The sequence below is a fragment of the Pan paniscus genome, chromosome 4 (assembly GCF_029289425.2).
Source record: "Pan paniscus chromosome 4, NHGRI_mPanPan1-v2.0_pri, whole genome shotgun sequence".
NCBI classification, from domain to species: Eukaryota; Metazoa; Chordata; class Mammalia; order Primates; family Hominidae; genus Pan; species Pan paniscus.
The window spans coordinates 78,852,206-78,874,194 of NC_073253.2; the positions used below are offsets into that span (position 1 = coordinate 78,852,206).

The following is a 21,989-nucleotide window of genomic DNA, read 5'->3' on the forward strand; positions in this document are numbered from 1 at the left end:
GTAGTTCAGCAACTGACAGTCTCCCTAAGGAAGGGGTCTTTCTTTCAACAAATATCAGAAAGTGTATATTTAAATAAAATCTGTTATTTTCAAGAGGTAACAGTGAGAAACAGGATGATTCCTTTGGTTGAGGTGTTTTTGTGTCTTTGGAATTCTTTCCAGAGATTCATTCATATAGTCACACCTCATTTCCAACTGAAATAAGCAATAATCAACTTAATCACCACGTTCCAGTTGACTCTTGTCCATCCTGACTCTCAGCCTCAAAGTCATAGCCTTCCTTAGAATGACGGCTTTCTGCCATTAAGAATAATCAAAAGAATGTAATGTATGATTTGAAGAGGCCTCTTAAAATAACTGACTTTGTTGCACTTTAGGTTTACCTTCTCTTTACCTGAGATGTTTGCCTGTCCTTTTCCTTAGGTACCAAAAACTGTGGAAGAGTTATGTGAAACTTCGCCACCTCCTAGCAAATAGTCCCAAAGTCAAACAAACTGACAAACAGAAGCTGGCACAGAGGGAGGTCTGTATCAAACTCCATTCCTTGGTGATTAACGATGATGTGCTTCAGGTTTATTTCGTGATTGTTGTATCACACTATACTTCTGGTACAAGATGGAAAGATTTTTTTTAAAAAAAATCATACTTTACCCTCCCCCCCACATTATTATACGAATTGATTTTAAAAAATCTTTTAGTATTTGAGAGAGCCTTTTTATCCCTGTATTAGTCTGTTTTGCATTCCTCTAAAGGAATACCTGAGACTGGGTAATTTATAAAGAAAAGAGGTTTATTTGGTGCACGTTTCTGCAGGCTGTACAAGAAGCATGGCACCAGCATCTGCTTGGCTTCTGGGGAGGCCTCAGGATGCTTTTAGTCATGGTAGAAGGTGGATGGGGAGCAGGCACGTCATATGACAGAAGAGGGAGGAAGAGAGGGACGAGGGAGGTCCCAGACTCTCTTTAACAAGCAGATCTCACATGAACTCATTACTGCGGGGAAGGCACCAAGCTATTCTTGACGGATCCACTCATGACCCAAAAACCTCCCACTAGGCCCCATCTCTCACATTGGGTATCATATTTCAATGTGAAATTTGGAGGGGCCAAAACATCCTAACTGTATCAATCCCTAAAATGCCAGTTTCTTGATGGATTATTACCACTGGGAATCAAACATATCTTTTATAGATATTAAAGCTTAAATTTGTTGAATCAGCCTTTTATCTTTAATTTGGTTGCACATTATACAACATTGGGCCTTACTCAGATTTCTTGGTCTTAAAGTTGGAAAAGATTGTCTTCCATTGGTCTGCCAGTTTAGTATGGTAAACTTATTTTGTAAGGTTTCATATCCCAAATTCCATATTTCCTTACTAATGGGTAGTATTATCCCTGTAATCCAGGATAACTTACGTTTTAGTTTTAATTATAAGAATAAACGGTTTCAGTATCAACATAGATTATTGTCTCAGGGAGGTTTTATTCTGCTGGGGTTGTGTAAGAGCAAGGCTTTGAAGCTGGAAAAAGTGTTTGAATTCTGGCTTTGTCACTTACTGTGATTTAGGCCAATCAGCCTGTTTATAAAGGAGGGAACTAAGGTTGAGAAGCTGACTAAAGTGTTCCTCCGTTGGTGCACTCAAGGAAAAAGGTAGTTCCATGAACTTCTGAAATACGCCATTTAATGGGCCTCTTGTGCTATTTGGCCTGTAAAAGGAACTTAATCAATAGTGGGGGTGGGGGTGGTTCCTGTTATTATGAATTCCTATGAGATTTTGATTCAATTGCATGCATGCAAATATACAATTATTTTTACAATTATTTGAAGGGCCGTGAAAGGGAAGAGTTAGTTCCTAATCATGTCTCACAGGTGATATTTTGGATCATAGTCTTTTTTTATATAAAGTATGCCATTGTAGCAAGAGTTTTTATAAGGGTTTGCAAGTTAGAAGGCAACTGTTAGAATTATGTGGGTCGCAGGTTAATTTGCTTTCTTTCTTAGAGGTAAATACTTAACATGAGGCTTGATAAAAATTTTACATGCTCATTTCAAATCCCAAACCACATTTTGCTTCCTTTATCAATGAAAGGTCATATTTTGTTCAAAAATACCAGAATGGTAGATTTGGTTTAGAGTTTTTCATATCTAGTTGCCAAGAAAGGCTGGGCTGCGTTATACCCCAAGCTTTGAGCATTCCAGCCTCCATTTTAAAGAAAATATTGTAATTTTGTGTGAAGAGGTTTGAGTATCTGAATGTAAGGGTAATATTAAATGAATCCAACTTATTTTCTAACGCTTGATGTTTGGCTTACTATTGCTTTACAGCAGTTGTGTTACTCATCATAACGAATTCTTTTCTAGGAAGCCCTCCAAAAAATACGGCAGAAGAATACAATGAGACGAGAAGTAACGGTGGAGCTAAGTAGCCAAGGATTCTGGAAAACTGGCATCCGTTCTGATGTCTGTCAGGTGGGGACACTTCTGAGGACACAGTTATGCCCATGCTTTTCTTCCTTTAAAACAAATCTGGTACTGAGGGTTTCTTAATTGAGAATGTTCTTTAGAAAATACTACCTTGAGACTAAATGGAATATCAACTATAAATTGTTTTCTATTATTTGGATTTTGTTTTTGTTGTCTGTTTTGATGCTGGTGTGTGTGTGTATGTTGTACTTGTGGGTGTTGGGGCAGGGAGAAGCTTACTTAGTAGTGTTCAGTTCAGTGTCTTCTCTTTGGATAAAGGTAAGTTTGTCCTCATGCATCTGCTTATGCATCTGCCTGTTTGCAGCACATGTATAGGTGCTTATACAAAAGAGATAATCCAGCAGCCATACAAGCAGACTCCTAAAGTGTATGTTTTCTAGACTGATGACTCAAATTTACATTGCAATTTATATTGCAGAGAACGGAAGGCATTCATGAACAGAATCAGTATATACTTCATATTTGAACCAAATGATAATATATTTTCCCTGGGTGAATGCAATAGAGTAACATTTCTGCTATATGTAACTGACTGACTAATAAGCATTTTTGTTTTTCCTATGGGTGGAATTTATATGTGATTAAAGATCCCCTAAACCAACGTATTCTGTTTTTTCACTTGATTCTTTTGTCACAATTGATATTGGATGAAGTCCATGATAATTACAGTAAAGGAAATGGGTACACAGGCTATGGTTAGGTAATGCAGTTTGCTGTGTTCAGCCTTTTGGAAGAATACTTCCAGGCTTCCATTTATCTGTTTCAATGGTAGCATGTGTTGCAGTAAGTTCAAGCAGCTTACTCTTAGCTCTTCTTAGTGTTCATTTCATCATAATGAATTTTTTTAAAAATCAGTGTTGGCATTTAATTATTATATTGACTAGCAGGGTTTAAAAGTATTGCTACACAATTTATTTACTAAGTGATGTCCAAAGCTAACCCTTTTTGCATTAAGATGAACTGCTATTGGTGTAATATTGCCATATTTTCAGGGTAATCATCTACAGTGGTAGCCAGCTATTTTCACCAAGTCTACAGTTATTTTACCAATTGACAAATATCTTATGACCGTCAGTACTTTCAGATGAATATTTTACTTCCATTGATTCTCTCTCAGGGCGATTTGAAGCTGTATCACCTGGTTTTTCTGTTTGTCAGTGTTTCCCCAAAACCAACGTAATGTCATCCAAAGGTGGACATCATCAGACCAGTGAGCAGAATCCTAGACAGTTTGCTCCAAATCTGATGATCTCAGTGATAAGTCAGAGTTGATTGTCTAAGAGATCATAAAATTGTTGAGCATTAAGAACTAGAAGGCGCCTTCCAGACCTTCTAGTTAGTAGTTTTGAACTTGTGTTTTTGGTTAACTTCAAAGTATTTTTTTTTTCATACAAAACCCTTCTAGAGCCATTATTTGTAAAAAGATAAAGAATAACTGCCTGATTGACTAGTGGGAGATGGGAGTGGAGACAGTGTCCTGTTTTACTTGATTTCTCCCCCACCTCCTGTAGCAGTCCCTAAGGCCACTGAATACAGTATCTTTTTTTTTTTTCTGAAGCATTGAGCCTTTTTTTTTCTTTTTGTGAAGCAAACAAGAGTGCTGAATTATCTGTTCCAGTACAGTTTTGTATTCTTCAGCTATATCACAAATGTCCTACCTCTACCCTCAGCTAGTTGAGAAGCAGCTGGAGGAGTAAGTGATCTTGTCTCTTGCTGTGTGATATGCTATATTCTGTTTCGAGGTTGGTAGGCAAAAGGACTCACTCAGTTTCCTTGCCTAACTGGTGGAAGAAAAGGGATCCCGATTAAACTCCTGCAAAGGTGAATGCTTTATGATCTAATAAGCGTTCCTCCCTCTGTAGAACTCTCACTCTTCCAGAGAGAACTGCCATCTGTTTAGAAGCCATGCTTCCATTCTCTGGTCCTCTGAATGGAAGTCTTTTTAAGATTTTGATAAAATTACTCATATGTAAATGACTTGGTAAAGCATGTAAATTGTTGCCTATGAGTTCATATACTGAATACAGAAGGAATTGCTTTATGGTTTGTAAAGAAATGTCTGCATATAAATGAATGAAAATGAGCCAGCAAGCTACCTGAGAAGTCCATAGAAGCGGAAGAGAAGGAAATGCCACTTACACAGTGGCAACATGGGGGCTGAGAGTGAACTATTAAAACCAAAAAACCCTGTACTTTGGTGAAATAGTACCTTACACACCAAAATCAAATTATCCTGGATGCATTCTGTAGCTGTCAAGGTTAGATGAACAGATGAAGTATCTGTTTATTTTGACATATTAAATATTATTTCACCATCAGTGAATATTCTTGGGGTTGTGAAAGTAAATTGTTAACCTTCATTGAACTTAAAACATCAACATATGGAAATTTGGAGGTGTTCATCAACTCATTCATGACACAGGAGCAACCTAGTTCAAACTTTAAATAAAAAAAAAAAAAAACCCTACAGTAAGATTTAGGGGAAAATGATTTAGGGGAAAATTGCAAAAGTAAACTAGTGTAGTTGACTTTGGGCTCAAAATAAGTATTTTTGCAACAAATATTTTCATTATGTTTATGTATACCTTTCCTTGTGCCAGAATGAACTGGAACTGGTAACTGTTTGAAGTGGTAACTGTTTTTATGAATGTGGGAATAAATAAACCACTGACTATGCAAGCCATGGGCTAGTCATTTGAAACTCCCTTGACTCTTCTCACTGAACTTTCTCTTAGTCTGTCCTATTGCATATTAATGGTCAGAAAGTCTTCCTTTCTACAGGTACATCTTACAGAAAATCTTTGACAAGTAGAGAACTTCTGGGTACATTTTAACTAAGAGTTTTTGCCACAGATGATACGTTAGCTCTTCCTGGAATTTTTATGTTTTAAAATTCTCAGGTATTTTACATGCATCACACAAAGGTTCTGAACAGTTGCCCTTAAATTATCGATGTTTGCCATATATTTTGTTTGAATTTTTTTAACCTTGAAATTCCTTCAGTGAACAATGAAGGCAGCAAAGCCATTCCCTCTAGTTTTGTTGTAAAGAAATCAGATAAAATGTTTTATCATGTAGCATTAATGACCAAACATCTATGAATATATTTTGGAAGCTGTTTTGGTCGTATTTTTAGGATAGGGTAGTCTTTTTACGTCCTTAATAAATGTTTAGTCCAGTGCAGGTTTGTCTAGTCACAAGTCACACATGCTAACATTTTTTATCGTTTATTTGGCCTTTACTTTGTTCTTAACGTAAAGATTTTAATGAATGTTTAATAAAACCTGTAATTTTTTGAGAAAGGGACCAACAGTGTTTTTGTTGTTGTTTTTTGCCAGTAGAATTGGCTGTGGCTTACAATGATATTTAATTTCTTATATTAGAATAAATGTTTTCTTTTGTGTTTTCCTCACATAAGCTGGTGGCATATCATAATGCAGTTTAAAACCTCCAAAATGAAAGCATTTAGTATTTTTGGTAATGAAGAATAAAAATCTAATTGACTGGGAAATAGCAGTTAAGTGAATTTATACACTGAATACTTTGAATAATTTTATGATTATTCAAAGTCTTTGAACAGATAGGCTCATAATTTTTACAAGAAAGGATTTATTTAAAATCCTTGGTAGTTTTTCCTCTGTGTTTGGTAGTTCATTGATATAGAACCTACTGTTTTTTAGTAATAATTGCTAGTAGGTTGCTAGTGAAAGCCTTGAGATGTTATCTGGTTTCTGCAGGAGACGAAACCATTGTGTTAAATCTGAGATGGAGTGACCTCAGTACCAGCATCTCCCTCTGGAAGTACATTTTCCCCAACCAGAGAAGTTACCAAGGATTGTTAGGAGATTAGAAAATTCTACCTGGTGCCCCAGCCAATGTTAAGAGGATTGAAAACCTAGGGGTGGGTGCTATAACTTGTAATTATATGTGAACCGAATGTGGACCTGTCACTATGTTTGTAGATAAATTGTTGAAGAATTTTTTCTGTGTTGCTGCTTGTTAGAGTGAATTCTGGGTAATGTGGAAGAAAAAGGAATCAAAACCTGAATCTGAGTCTAAAAAATTCAGCATAATGACTCAGAAGAGGAAGAAAAGCAACATGCTGCAGTAAGATCTGTATTTTTTAAGAATAGGGTTTCACACACTGAGGTTAAATTGGTATCTTCTGTAGAGGGAGGCACCTGGACCCTATGCTATACTGAGAAGGTGGTCCATGGAAATCAATAAACTGACTCAGAAGACATGAAAAAAGGAGCAAAGAATTTGCACCATCACAGTCACATCACCAGTAGGAGACTCATGCCAAATGCGGAGACATTGTAACTTCTTAAGGAAAAAAAAAGGAAGCACAGGTGCCTGGAGAGCTGTTGGCCTTTGAGGAAAGCTGAGTTGTGGTGGTTGGTATTTGTATTGAGTGGACAGAGAGCTGTATTTGGACTAATTAATGAATATGCTGTCTTCCTAGAGTGGCCATCTGGAATGGGATGGAAGGCTGCCATGCATTATCAAACTATCTGATTCTCTTGCTCAATGATTTGTCAAGGAATGACTCAACAGTGAAAAGTAACATCTCTAGAGATTCAGAGACTTTGGACAGCAAGTTGAAGGATGTATTTTCTAAATTAGATCTTGTAGCGGGGGAAGGAGGAATGTCTGGGAGGGCAATGGCTTCATAGTTATTGTTAACAAAGGAATTTTGATTTTTAGTCTGTATGAGATACTTGATTTTTTAATTGGAGCGTAGTGCTGCTTGTGAAGAAAGGAAAGATTTGTTTAAAGGCTAACTGACCTGAGAGAGTTTTTTTTTTTTTTTTTTTTTTTTAAGACATGGGAGTCTTGCTGTGTTGCCCAGGCTGGAATCCAGTGGCTATTCGCAGGTGCAATAATAGTGCACTCTGGCCTTTTTGCCTTGGACTCCTGGGCTCAAGCAACCCTCCTGCTTCAGCCTCCTATAGCTGGAACTACAGGTGCATGTCACCTCATCTGGCTAGTATTATATTTTATTAGGAATAATTTAAAACATACAAGATGCAAGAGAAAAGTATAATGAACTCTGTGAACTATCACTTAGCTTCGACTGTTTTCAAAAGCATTTCTGTAATATCATCAAATACCTAGTCAATGTTTACATTTTTCTCATTGTCTGTTAAATTTATTTTAGTCTGTTTGAATTTGGATCCATGTGAGATCTATACATTGTGATTAGTTGATGTTGTTTAAGTCTCTTTAATCTGTAGGTTCTCACTCCATTTCTCCTTTTTTTCCCTTGCAAACATTTGTTGTTGAAGAAATTGGATTATGTGTCTTGTAGAGTTCCTACAGTGTAGTTTGAGTTTTGCTGATTGCAACTTTCTGGTGTCATTTACCAGGTACTTCTGCCCCTTGTGTTTCCTATAAATTGGTAGTTAGATCTAAAACTGCACTGCCCAGTATCACTGGTTGCATGTGGCTATTTAAATTTAAATTAATTAAATGAAATTAAAAATTCTGCCTCTCAGTTGCCCTCACCACACTTTGAGTGCTCAGTAGACACATGTGGCTACTGCCCATTACAACAGCACAGATAATAGGATATTTCCATCATCATAGAGTGTTCTGTTGAATAGCACTGACCAGATTTAAGTTCAGTTTTTTTGCAAGATATTTTCATAGCTGGTGGTGAGGACTCTCTTTATTTGTATGTGACATTATCGGTCACTGATGGATCGTTATGTAGACCCAGGGTCTGCCAAAATGATATTCAAATTCTGTCTTTCTTCATTTATTACTTAAAATACTTTTGAAAAAGGATCTTTTCCTCATCAACTATTTGATTACCCTGAGATGAAGATCCTGTGGGACAGCACCAAAAATTACTCATTTGATTTATTCCATAACATACAAGTAGTCCCAGATTAGCAATTTAACAGCACCACCACCAATATGGTGATGGAAAATAGTTGCTTGTTTGTTTGGGAGTACAGATGGTCTTTGACTTACAATGGGGTTACATCCCAGTAAACCCATAAACCCAGAGTAGGTTGAAAATATCATAAGATCATAAGTTGAATTTTCAGTTTATGATAGGTTTATTGGGACACAGCATATCATCAGTCAAGAAGCATACTGAATTAATATTGTTTACATGTCATTGTAAAGTCAAAAAATCGTAAGTCTTACCATTGTAAGTTGGGGACTGTCTGTGTTCATTTTTGTCTTTGATTATCTATAGCTGTATCTCACTGGGGATTTACACTCAATTTTATGTATCCCGTGGTTATGCCACAAACTGGATACACAGAGTTCATTTGTTTCATTTTACTTTTGATTTTAAGAGTTCCATTGACTGACTGACAGATTGATTGAGTCAGGGTCTTGCTGTGTCACCTAGGCTGGAGTACAGTGACACTGCGATCATGGCTCACTACAGCCTTGAACTTCTAGGCCCAACACATCCTCCCACCTCAGCCTCCCAAGTAGCTGGGACCACAGGCATGTGCCACCATGCCTGGCTAATTTTTCAATTTTTTGTAGAGATGGGGTCTAGTTTTGTTGCCCAGGCTCGTCTCAAACTCCTAGGTTCAAGTGATCCTCTTGCCTCAGCCTCCCAGAGTGCTGGAATTACAGACATGAGCCACTGTGCCTGACCTAGGTTCCTTTTAAAAATGAAAGATTGTTTTATAATTATGTAAAATGTTTACATGACTCTGCAGTCAGATTTACAGGGTCAAGTGTACTTTTTTTAAGTCTAACTTCTATCTCTGTTGCTTGTATCCTTTTCTTGCCACCCACCCCGGACAGGTAACTATCTTTTAAAAATGGCTTGACCTGGCTACGCACGCAGTGGCTCACGCCTGTAATCCCAGCATTTTGGGAGGCCGAGGCGGGCAGATCACCTGAGGTCAGTAGTTCGAGACTCAGTTGGTCAGCCTGGCCAACATGGTGAAACGCTGTCTCTACTAAAAATACAAAAAATTAGCTGGGAGTGTGTGCCTGTAGTCCCAGCTACCTGGGAGGCTGAGGCAGGAGAATAGCTTGAACCCAAGAGGCAGAGGTTGCAATGAGCCGAGATCACGCCACCGAACTCCAGCCTGGGAAACAGAGTAAGACTCCATCAAAAAAAAAAAGAAAAAAAAAAAGGCTTAATTTCCTATTTTTATGAAAGCAAATATATATGTATTTTTCTTTGTTTTCCTCTTTCTTGTATGAATGGTGGTATCTTACACTTTTCTCTACTGAGATTTTGTTCACTTAACAATGTGTCTGGACCAGGTGTGATGGCTCAGACCTTAAATTCCAGTGCTTTGGAAGGTCAAGGCAGGAGGATTGCAAACTTAGCCAGGTGTGGTGGTGCACACCTGTTGTCCTAGCCACTAAGGAGGCTGATGTGGAAGGATCACTTGAGCCCAGGAGTTTGGGGCTGCAGTGAGCTATGATTGTACTACTGTACTCCAGCATGGGCGACAGAGTGAAACCCTGTCTCTAAAAAACAAAACAAAACCACAACAACAACAAAACCATGTGTCTGGGAGATCACTCTGTAGTAATATATAGAGCTTATTGATATGTTTGGCTTTCTGTCTGTCAAACAGTTTTATGTTAGTGGTTACTATGAAATCCATTATATTGGCTTTGTTTTTTCCTCTTCATATCCTTTGTATTCGGGAAGGCTTGTATTTTTATTCTAATGATTACCTTTATACTGACAACTTTATAGTATAATTACATTTCTCCCTTACTTCTCTTCCTCTCTGTGTGTGTGTGTGTCTGTGTGTGTGTGTGTGTGTGTGTGTATCTTGTTGTCTTTTAGTAAAAATAGCTTCTCTCTGCTTCTTCCCATAATCCTCTCTCTCACCTGGCACCTAATTTGAAGTGATATCCTTTTGTTGCAAGTTAATAAGGCAGACAGCAACCTCATCCTACTCTTTATGTATTTCTTATTCTCCCCTTGTTTTCTGATGGTTGTACTAATCAATGTTAGAATGTTTAATTATTTCGTATATTGACTCACTTGTGATTATGTACCAATAAAAATATATTTGCAAGTAATCATCAGATCATGTCATTATCAATCTCCCACCTCCCCTTTTTTGTTTGTCTGAAGCTCATTTTCTAAAACATTCCTCAAGAAGGGCTTATAGAAACAGTGGTCCTTGAGTTTCTGCATGTTCCTCACAGTTTGCCTGTGGCCTTTGTTTTAACGGTCAGTTTGGCTGGATATAAAATCTGTGGATCCCATTTTCTTTCTTTAATATTTTAAATACATTCTCATTGTTTTCTGGCATAAAACATTGCTGTCAAAAGTATAACAATATGGTCAGGTACAGGTACTCACAACTGTAATCCCAGCACTTTGGGAGGCCAAGGCAAGTGCATCACCAGAGCTCAGGAGTTCGAGACCAGCCTGGGCAACATGGCGAAACCCTGTCTCTACAAAAAATACAAAAAATTATCTGGGTGTGGTGGTGCACACCTGTGGTCCCAGCTACTTGGGAGGCTGAGGTGGGAGGATCACTTGAGCCTGGGAGATGGAGGTTGCAGTGAGCCGAGATCGTGCCACTGCACTCCAAACTGGGTAACAGAGTGAGACCCCGTCTCAAAAAAAAAAAAAAAGTGTGATAACAATATGAGTTTAAGTGACTTGGTCCTTTTATCTGAGTGCCCAAAGGATTTTTTCTTTTTCTTTAGAAACCAATAGTTTACTAGAATATGTCTCAGCTCTTGTCTCAGCTCTTTTCAGTTAATTTTTTCAGGTATGCTGTATATACTTTCAGTATATACTTTCAAGTTGTCTTTTATCTCAGGAAATTTTCTTTTTCTTGTATTACACGTTTCATTATTTTCTATTATTTTGATTTTTAAAGTACTCCACTTATATGCATCTTGTATTTTCTTTGCTTCTCTTCTGGATCTATCATGTTCTCTCGAATTCTTCATTCAAGAAGTAGTAATTACTTCTTGCATCTTATATCTTCTTATAAGATATATGCATCTTATATCTTTTTTGCTTCTCTTCTGGATCTGTCATTTTCTCTTGAAGTCTTCATTTCTATTTTTCAAAAGCACTATTCATTGGGCTGATCTGATTTTGTGTTCCTTCTTGTTTAATCTTGAAATGCTTATCTCCTTTTATGTTTCTTTTTCCTGAGTTTTGTCACTTCTTTTCAAATCTTCCTTTCCTCTAATCTCATTTCTGAATTTATGTAATATTTATTTGTAATTTTTGTTAATCCTCCTATTGTTTTAGTAATTTCTTTTCTTATTTCGAAGGTTATTGGTATGTTTCTCTGGAATTTTTTTTTTTTTTTTTTTTTTTGAGACAGAGTCTCGCTCTGTCGCCCAGGCTGGAGTGCAGTGGCACGATCTCGGCTCACTGCAAGCTCCGCCTCCTGGGTTCACGCCATTCTCCTGCCTCAGCCTCCCGAGTAGCAGGGACTACAGGCGCCCATCACCACACCCGGCTAATTTTTTGTGTTTTTAGTAGAGACGGGGTCTCACCATGTTAGCCAGGATGATCTCGATCTCCTGACCTCGTGATCCACCTGTCTCAGCCTCCCACAGTGCTGGGATTACAGGTGTGAACCACTGTGCCGGGCCTCTGGAATGTTTTTATTATCAGCAAGGATGTTATTCTACTCCTCTTCTTAGAAAAATCTTTGAATGGGATTTGATCATGATTCTTTTCTGTTGCTGTTTAAGAAACTTAAAAATTAAATAAACCAAATGAAATAGTTTCCTGTACTTTTAGAAAGGAGGTATAAGCCAGGATAGTTTTTCATGGTTCTGGAGCTCCTCCTCCTGTTATTTTTGCAGTGATAAAAGAAATAATATGGCTTCACACTAAAATCTGCCCCCTCTGCTTTTGTCTGGACCTCCTCTCTTTTGCCTTTCGTTTCCGTCTCTTGCGAAATGTGGCTTTCACTCCCAACACTTTCTCCTGGTTGTAGGGCTTCTACCTTGCAGGGAGCTTCATTTTTTGGTTTTTTGTGTTTTCAGTGTTTGTAGGTCCCAGGTGTCTTAAGCATAGTTAAACTGTCCTCCCGTATTCACTCAGTAAATTAGATTCGGCAGAGCTCTCTCCAGTTTGGGTTATTTGTGGTGAACATGTGTTGTTAATTTTGAGTTTCTTCCATTATCAGGGCCTGTGCCTCTCTTCTCTCACACAGATGCTGAGACATAGCTCTTTCTCCTCATACACTCTTATTTAGGGATTCAAGAGGGTGCCTTGTCATTTAGTTTTTATGTAGATAATATTCATTGGTCTTTCATTTTGCTAGTCTAGTTGCTCTATTTTTATGGGAGAATTTGAGGGTTTTTTTTTTTAATTAAAGCAGTTGGCAGACATAAAGATGCCAGACATAAAGATGATTGTATTTTTATATTGCAAAGATTGATACTTTTAAAAACTGAGTTAGAAATTTAAAGTCTTGTAGGTAACATTGAGACTTGATGTCTGGGATTCAAGATGGACACGGGTCATCTATACCCTTCCATGGTACTCACGAAAGGTTTATTTGGAAGAAGAAACAGGCTTTGTTTGGAGCAGGTTTAGAGGAAGTGGTTAAGGGATTCAAAGCTGTTTTACATGAGAAAAGGTTAAAGGAAGTAAGGAAGTAAAGTGTAGGTTAGCTAAAACAAGATGTGGAAAGCCTGCCATTAAATGCATTTTGTTTCTGAGTAGAACTAGGATTAAAGGGATAAAACTTCCAAAGATACAGATTTGGGCTTAAAGTTAATAGTAATTTTCGGGCCTGGCGCAGTGGCTCACACCTATGTAATCTTAGCACTTTGGGAGGCCGAGACAGGCTGATCCCTTGAGCCCAGGAGTTTAAGACCAACCTGGGCAACATGGCGAAACCTCATTTTTACAAAAAAACACAGATATTAGCAGAGTGTGGTGCTGCATGCCTGTAGTCCCAGCTACTGGGGTTTGGTGGCTGAGGTGGGAGGATCTCTTGAGCCTGGAAGGTCGAGGCTGCAGTGAGTTGTGATTGTGTCACTGCACTCTAGCCTGGGTGACAGAGTGAGACCCTGTCTCAAAAATAAAGGTAATTTTTTAATAATCAGCAAACTCTAAAGAGGGTTTTATTTTCCTGACAGGCAGCGATTCATCTCTCATAGGAAATATTAAAAAAGTAAACAATTCACCAGGTTGAGTTCATGCTTTAGAAAGGCAGTTGCACTGAATAGTCTTCATGTCCTAACCCATGTCCTATCCACCTTGAGTTTTTAGCATCAACTCTTGAGCTTCCTGCAGTTTAAATGTCTGGAAAACTATTAGACTTTGGTTGTGCATGTTGTTTCCATATTGTTGTGTTTATCAGCACAGCACTTATAAAAGCAAAGTGGATAAAGTGCCGATAATTCAAATCCTAATGGCATATTTCTAGCTTTAATGGCAAAAACAATGTCTTTACCTTTTCTATCTTCCACACATATTGTAAGGCCTTACACGTGGAGGTGCTCAATTATATACTTACTGAATTGAACTGGCAAGAAAGATTTTTTTGTTGATTAGAGATCCTATTTGGTAGAATGAATCTTTCTTTATAAGTTAATAACATAACTAATTTCTATAGTTTCAAGCAAATCCATTTTCATGTATTTTTAAACAATACCAGCTTAAAACACTTCAAAGACTGAAATAATATAAAGCATATGTCACTCATTCTGTGGGCTGGGTCCATCCTCCAGGTTCTGATGAATAAGAATGACTCTTTTCATTCTCTTGTGTTCTTGGGAAATAGTATTAAGGAAAAGAAAAAGATATGCCTTCCATGAAATTATCTCCCAATAAGGAATTTATAGCCAAATGAAAAGGGATTGAAGGAAAAATTTAAATTCTGTGTCCTTGGTACCTTAACTATACTGGTGGCTTTATAAAAATTGTCTTCAGAATGTTAGATCATTAAATGTCAAACTTAGGGTGGCATATCTGGTTGAGAAGCTCTTCAAGGATAGTCGTGGGCTTTAGGGGTTTGTGAACCCATTAAAATTGTGTACAACTTTTGCATGTTTGTGCACAGGGACATTTTTCTGGGGAAAGAGTCATTTTCCTTGGATTCCCAAAAATATCTTGACCCTAAAAAAGTTTCAGAATGAATGAATCCTAATCCATTCCCTTTTAATTAAAGATAGACAAGGAGGCACAGAAATGCATGTGACTTACTCGAAGCTACCCTGCTGAATACTGATAGAACCAGGGCTATTCCTAATGGAATGAGGGCTAACAGGCCTTGTTCTAAGAAGATTTTTGTATTTCCTCTTTTAATCCTTTTAGCTATCCTCGGAAGTAGGTATATTTATTATTCTCATTGTGCGGGTGAGGAAACTGAGGCAGAGAGGTAAGATAACTTGCCCCAGGTCACACAGTGAATGAGTGGCAGAGCAGGATTTGGACCCAGGCATTCTGATTCTAGAGACTATATACTCTTAACAGCTACAGTCTCTCACAGAGGATTCTCCAGAATGCCATGCAGCCAATAAGCTGTTTCAGGACTTAGTGAGATGGAATTTGGAATGTGAAAATGGTTCTGGCTTGTTGTAAAATAAATGAAGTGACTTTATAAGTTTTTATAAAGTTAAACATATTGAATTTTTTTTTTCCTAGCATGCAATGATGCTACCTGTTCTGACCCATCATATCCGCTACCACCAATGCCTAATGCATTTGGACAAGTTGATAGGATATACTTTCCAAGATCGTTGTCTGTTGCAGGTAAGAATTATTCTCCTGTAAACTCACATAACAACAAGATAGGAGTAATTCATCTTGCAGGTCACAAATGGTACATTGGGTTCTCTATCCTGGGAAGTGACAAGGATTGTTAGAAACATAGTTCTCTCCATTGCTCTACCCTGGTTGCCTCTGCTGTTTTCCAGCCCATTCTCTTACATTTATTTGAGACCGTCCCTAAAGAAATTGACTAAAACTAAAATTTGTCAACTCTGAGTACCTTATTCCGACTTTTCCTCCTTTATGGCTCTCCTTTCCAGGTGCTGAGTATTCTAACTTCTCTGAAAGATGTAGTTTTTTTTTTTTTCTTTTCTGGTACGGAGTTTCGCTCTTGTTTCCCAGGCTGGAGTGCAATGGCGTGATCTCGGCCCACTGCAACCTCCGCCTTCCGGGTTCAAGCGATTCTCCTGCCTCAGGCTCCTGAGTAGCTGGGATTACAGGTGCCCGCCACCATGCCTGGCTAATTTTGGTATTTTTAGTAGAGACGGGCTTTTGCCATGTTGGCCAGGCTGGTCTCGAACTTCTGACCTCAGGTGATGTGCCTGCCTTGGCCTCTCAAAATGCTGGGATTACAGGTGTGAGCCACCACGCCCGGCCTAAAGATGTGGATTTTTATGTTTGTTTGCAGAAGAGGGCTTGCGTCAGAGATCTGGAAATTTGTTTTTTGTTTGTTTTGGCCACTTTAAAATTTTTTTCAATAGATTTAGGGGTACAAGTGGTTTTTGGCTACATGGATGAATTGTATAGTGGTGAAGTCTGGGCTTACCTGTCACCTGAATAGTGTACATTACATCTAATAGGTAGTTTTTCATCCCTCACCCCCCTCCCAACACTCCCCATCTGAGTCTGCAGTGTCCGTTATACCACTCTGTATGCCCCTGGGTACCCATAGCTTAGCTTCCACTTGTGAGTGAGAATATGCGGTATTTGGTTTTCTGTTTCTGAGTTAATTAACTTAGGATAATGGCCTGTAGTTCCAACTGAGTTGCTGCAAAATACATTATTTCATTCTTTTTATTGCTGGGTGGTATTCCATGGTATATGTATACCACGTTTTCTTTATCCACTCATCCGTTGATAGGCACTTAGGTTGATTCCATATCTTTGCAATTGTGAATTGTGCTGCCATAAGCATAGAAGTGCAGGTGTCTTTTTGATATAATGACTTCTTTTTCTTTGGGTAGATACACAGTAGTGGGAGGACCGAATCAAGTGTTAGATCCACTTTTAGTTTCTTGAGAAATCTCCATACTGTTTTTCGTAGAGGTTATACTAATTTATGTAGCTTATATAAAGTTCAGTGTATTATAAGCCTTCCCTTTTCACTGCATCACACCAACACCTGCTGTTTTTTGATTTTTTAATAATGGCCATTCTCTCTGGGGTAAAGTGGTAAGTAGTATCTCCTTGTGGTTTTAATTTGCATTTCCCTAATGATTAGTGATGTTGAACATTCTTTCATGTTTCTTGGCCATTTGTATATCTTCTTTTGAAAAATGTTTGTTCATGTCATTTGCCCACTTTTTAATGGGATTATTATTGTTATTATTATTATTTTTTCTTGCTGATTTGTTTTAGTTCCTTGTAGATTCTGGATATTAGTCCTTTGTTGGATATATAGTATGCAAGTATTTTCTGCCATTCTGTAGGTTGTCTGTTTACAGATACTTGGGGAGATAAGATGGAAAGATCAGGGCTTAGAATTCAACTGCATAGACAGCTCCCTTTCCTGCTTAATTTGGGATGATACAAAGATGGTGCTCCCATGCTGAGTTTTTGTTTTGTTTTTGTTTTTTGAGACAGGGTCTCCCTCTGTCATCCAGGCTAGAGTGCAGTGGCATGATCATAGCTCACTGCAGCCTCAACCTCCTGGGCTCAAGTGATCCTCCCACCTCAGCCTCTTGAGTAGCTGGGACTCCAGTCAGGTGCCACCACACCAGCCTAATTTTTTATTTTTTGTAGAGATGGCGTCTCACTGTGTTGCCCAGGCTAGTCTTGATCTCCTGGGCTAAAGTGGCCCCTCCACTTTAGGATTACAGGCATGAGCCACTGCACCCAGTTTATGCTGTTTTAAAGACTGAACTTATTTCATTGAAATTTTAGCTGGCCATGACTCATCCAAGTCATCATTTAAATTTTGGAATGAATCCTGATCATGCCAGGAATTCGTTGTCTAACTGTGGAATTCGGCAGCCCAAATACGGAGACAGAAAAGTTCATCACATGCACATGCGGAAGAAAGGTATGTCTGGATGATTTTAAGATGTGAATCTCCTATTTTGGCCTGTGTTTTCTGTTATAAATTATTTCGCCTCTAGGAATGGTTCCCTGGGTGACTCTTTCACTGTCTCATATTCTAGTGCTTACTGACTCTTTTTTTTTTTTTTTTGAGACAGGGTCTCACTCTGTCACACAGGCTGGAGTGCAGTGGCACGATCTCAGCTCACTGCAAACTTTGCCTCCTGGGTTCAAGCGATTCTCCTGCGTTAGACTCCCAAATAGCTAGGATTACATGCATGTGCCACCATACTTGGCTAGTTTTTTTGTATTTTTATTAGAGACAGGGTTTTGCCATGTTGGCCAGGCTGGTCTTGAACTCCTGACCTCAAGTGATCTATCCGCCTCTGCCTCCCAAAGTGCTGAAGTTACAGACCTGAGCCACCGTGCCTGGCCCCACGGACTCTTTTATAATACTTACTTTGAGCAAGAACTATAATAAGGGTTGATGAGTTTTTTAGAGAAATTTCTTTTTCCTATCCAGTGTTTTAAATAATTGTTTATCACACTTTTAGACAGGTAGATTCCAAACCTTTTAAAATCACATTGAGATGAGATAATTTTTTTCTACTGTAATATGATGGTCCTATGATTCTTCTATCCGTATTTACTTGTGTATTTGTTTTTTATTTTAAATAGGGATTAACACCTTGATAAATATCATGTCACGCCTTGGCCAAGATGACCCAACTCCCTCAAGGTAAAGTTGATTTTTAAAAAGCAACTTGATGGATATATAATTCACGTACTATACAGTTTACTCATTTAAAGCATACAATTCAGTGGTTTTTAGTATGTTCACAAAATTGTGTATCCATGGCCATCATCTAATTTTGCAACATTGACATTACCCCAAAGAGAAACCCTGTACTCATTAGTAATCTCTCCCCATATTCCTTAGCCTGCCCAATCCTAGGCAACCACCAATTTATTTTCAACCTCTATGGATTTGTCTCTTCTGAACATTTTATATGAAAGGCATCATGTAAGTCAGTTCTTTGTGATTGTCTTCTTTTACTTAGCATGTTTTCAGGATTTGTCCATAGTATAGTATGTGTCAATACTTCATTGTTTTTATTGCTAAATAATATTCCATGATATGGGCATATCATATTTTATGTATCTGTTCATCAGTTAATGGGCACATGGATTGTTTCCACTTTTTGGCTGGTGAATAATGCTGCTTTGAATATTTGTGTACAGATTTTGTTTGGACATATATTTTGATTTCCCTTGGGTATATACTTAGGAGTAGAATTGCTGGGTCATATGGTAACTCTGTTTAACCTTTTAAGGAACTGCCAGACTGTTTTCTGAAGTGGCTGTACCATTTTATATTCCCAGCAGCAATATAGCAGGGATCCAATGTCTTCACATTTTTGTCAACACTTGTTATTGTCTGTCTTTTTTATTCTAGCCCTTCTATTCTAGTGAATATGAAGTATTATCTCATTGTGGTTTTGATTTGCATTTCCCTCAGGGCTCATGAAATTGAGCATCTTTTCATGTGCTTATTGACTATTTGTTCATCTTCTTCGGAGAAATATCTATTCCGATCCTTTTCCCATTTTTAATTGGGTTATTCTAAATTATTGAGTTATAATAGTTTTTAAATATATTCTCAGATACAAATTCCTTATCAGATTTGCAAAAATTTTTTTCATTCTGTGAATTGTCTTTTCTCTCTCGATGACGTCCTTTGCAGTACTAAACTTTTGATGAAGTTTTAGCTATTCTGAGTTTATTGCATTTCCACACGAATTTTTGGATTAGCTTGTCAATTTCTGCAAAGAAGTCAGTGGGGATTTTGATAGGCATTATGTTGATTCTGTAGATCAATTTGGGAATCATTACCATCTTTTTAAAAAATGTTTATTTAAAGTGCAGTTTGTTACATAGGTAAACTTGTGTCATGGGGGTTTGTTGTACAGATTTTTTATCACCCAGGTATTAAGCCTAATAGCTATTAGTTATTATTCCTTATCCTCTCCCTCCTTTTGTTCTCCACCTTCCGAAAGGCCCTAATGTGTGTTGTTCTCCTCTATGTGTCCATGTAACCTGTGGTATTTGGTTTTCTTTTCCTGTGTTAGTTTGCTAAGGATAATGGCCTCCAGCTCTATCCATGTCCCTGCAAAGGACATGATCTCATTCGCTTTTATGGCTGCATAGTATTCCATGGTGTGTAAGTACCACATTTTTTTTTCTTTTTTTCTTTTTTTTTGAGACAGTATCTCATTCTGCTGCCCAGGCTGCGGTGCAGTGGCATGATCTCAGCTCACTGCAACCTCCGCCTCCTGGGTTCAAGCGATTCTCACGCTTCAGACACCTGAGTAGCTGGGATTACAGGTATGCGCCAGCATGCCTGGCTAATTTTTATATTTTTGGTAGAGACGAGGTTTTGCCATGTTCGCCGGGCTGGTCTCCAACTCCTGGCCTCAAGTTATCCATCTGCCTTGGGCTCCCAAAGTGCTGGGATTACAGGCCTGAGTCACCGTGCCTGGCCCCACATTTTCTTTATGTAGTCTATCATTGAAGGGCATTTAGGTTGATGATTACCATCTTAACCTTTTTTATTTTTATTTTTTAAATAGAGACAGGGCTCTTGCTATGTTGCCCAGGCTTACCATCTTAATCTTAAGTTTTCTGATTCATGAACTTGGATGTCTTTCCATTTATCTGTCTTTTTAAATTTTTTCAATAATGTTTTATAGTTTTCAGAGTACACATCTTTTGCAAAATTTATTCTGAAGTATGTTATTCTTTTTTGTGCTGTTATAAATGGAATCCTTTTTTTTTTTTTTTTGAGATGGAGTCTCGCTCTGTCACCCAGGCTGGAGTGCAGTGGTACGATCTTGGCTCACTGCAAGCTCCACCTCCCGGGTTCACGCCATTCTCCTGCCTCAGCCTACCGAGTAGCTGGGACTACAGGTGCCCGCCACCACACCCGGCTAATTTTTTTGTATTTTTGGTAGAGACAGGGTCTCACTGTGTTAACCAGGGTGGTCTTGATGTCCTGACCTTGTGATCCGCCCGCCTTGGCCCCCCAAAGTGCTGGGATTACAGGCGTGAGCCACCACGCCCGGCCTGGAATTATTTTCTGAATTTCATTTTCAGGTTGTTCATTGCAGGTGTTTGGAAATACAGTCAATTTTTGTGTATTGGTTTTATGACCTCCAACCTTGTTGCTCCTGTTCATTAGGTCTAATAGTCTTTTAGTGGATTCCTTAGGATTTTGTTATTTTTGAAATAATATCATCTACAAATAGCAGTAGTTTTACTTCTTCCCGTGTAATCCTTTTAATTTCATTTTCTTAACTTAGTTGCCCTGGCTAGAGCCTCCAGTACAATATTGAATAGAAGTATTGAGAGCAGATCTTTGTCTTCCTAATCTCAGTAGGAAGCATTCAGTCTTTCACTATTGAGGATGGTGTTAGCTGTTGGGTTTTTATAGATGCTTTTTATCAGAGTAAAGAAGGTCTTCTATTCTTAGTTTGCTGAGTGTTTTTATCATGAAATGGTGTTGGATTTTGTCACATGCTTTTTCTGTAGCTATTAACATAATCATGTCATTTTATTCTTTTATTCTAATTGATTTGGGGTGTTAAGCCAACCTGGCTTTCCTGGGATGCCTCCCACTTGATTGTGGTGTCTCATTCTTCTCATGTGCTGCTGTATTCAGTTTGGTAGTATTTTGCTTAAGATTTGTGTGTCTGTATTCACAAAAGATACTTGTTTGTAGTTTTCTTTTCCTGTGATGTTTTGTCTAGTTTCATTATAATGGTAATACTGGCCTCATATAACGAGTTGGCAAGTTTTGTACGTTAGCTTTTCTTATTGAATTTCCTGGTTTTATGAGATACCTTCCCATATTGATATTCTCATTTATGTGTGGTCTTGAGGCCTTTGAAGAATCTGGGAATGGAATGGCCTAGGTCTGTATAAACTCATTAACACAGTTTGACAACTGAATGGAAGCAAATGCTTAATGGCTGATGAGGCTCTGGGGTTGCTTGCAAGGAGGATTATCTTTGTGTGTGAGGTACAGCAGGTTCTATATGGAAAGCCAGTAGAGGAAACTGCTTGAGGGTGGCTTTGTTTTTAAGATGGGGAGTTGGAAAGTGGAATAGCTATGCTTATCATTCTGGGGATCCAGACTGAGATGGATTAAAGGTGGGCAGAGTTGGGTTGGAAGTGACAGGAAATCGAGGCAATTACTTCAGCTGCCCACTGGCCTCCACAAAAATTGCCGGCAATGGCTGACACGGCTTCCTTTTCCAATATCTCCTTCATATATCAGGTTTTTAAAAAATTGACTTGCCTTGAGTTGTTCTCTTTTGAGGTTATCAGAAACCAAACCTCTTCAATCAAGAGGTAAAAAGAAAAGCAGGACAGAGCTTTAAAATTCTTGTTTGAAAATGATCATATGCCCATATACCTCACTATGATGTTCTGTGAGAGTCTAAGATCAGAAAACAATGAATTAAAACAGCCCTTAATCACACCCTCGGGGATG

At 38.3% G+C, this 21,989-nt stretch overlaps 1 protein-coding gene across 20 annotated transcripts in view; it reads left to right on the plus strand.

Annotated features, from left to right (window-relative positions):
• Positions 1–21,989, plus strand: part of DROSHA (drosha ribonuclease III) — a 131,221-nt gene that overhangs the window by 65,542 nt on the left and 43,690 nt on the right. For all 20 annotated transcript variants that reach the window (XM_034960227.3, XM_055112470.2, XM_055112474.2 and 17 more), the window contains 5 exons: positions 424–523; positions 2,362–2,469; positions 15,074–15,181; positions 17,303–17,441; positions 18,116–18,176. In XM_034960227.3, coding sequence (XP_034816118.1) covers positions 424–523; positions 2,362–2,469; positions 15,074–15,181; positions 17,303–17,441; positions 18,116–18,176 — 516 coding nt within the window. The remainder of the gene's footprint in view (positions 1–423; positions 524–2,361; positions 2,470–15,073; positions 15,182–17,302; positions 17,442–18,115; positions 18,177–21,989) is intronic.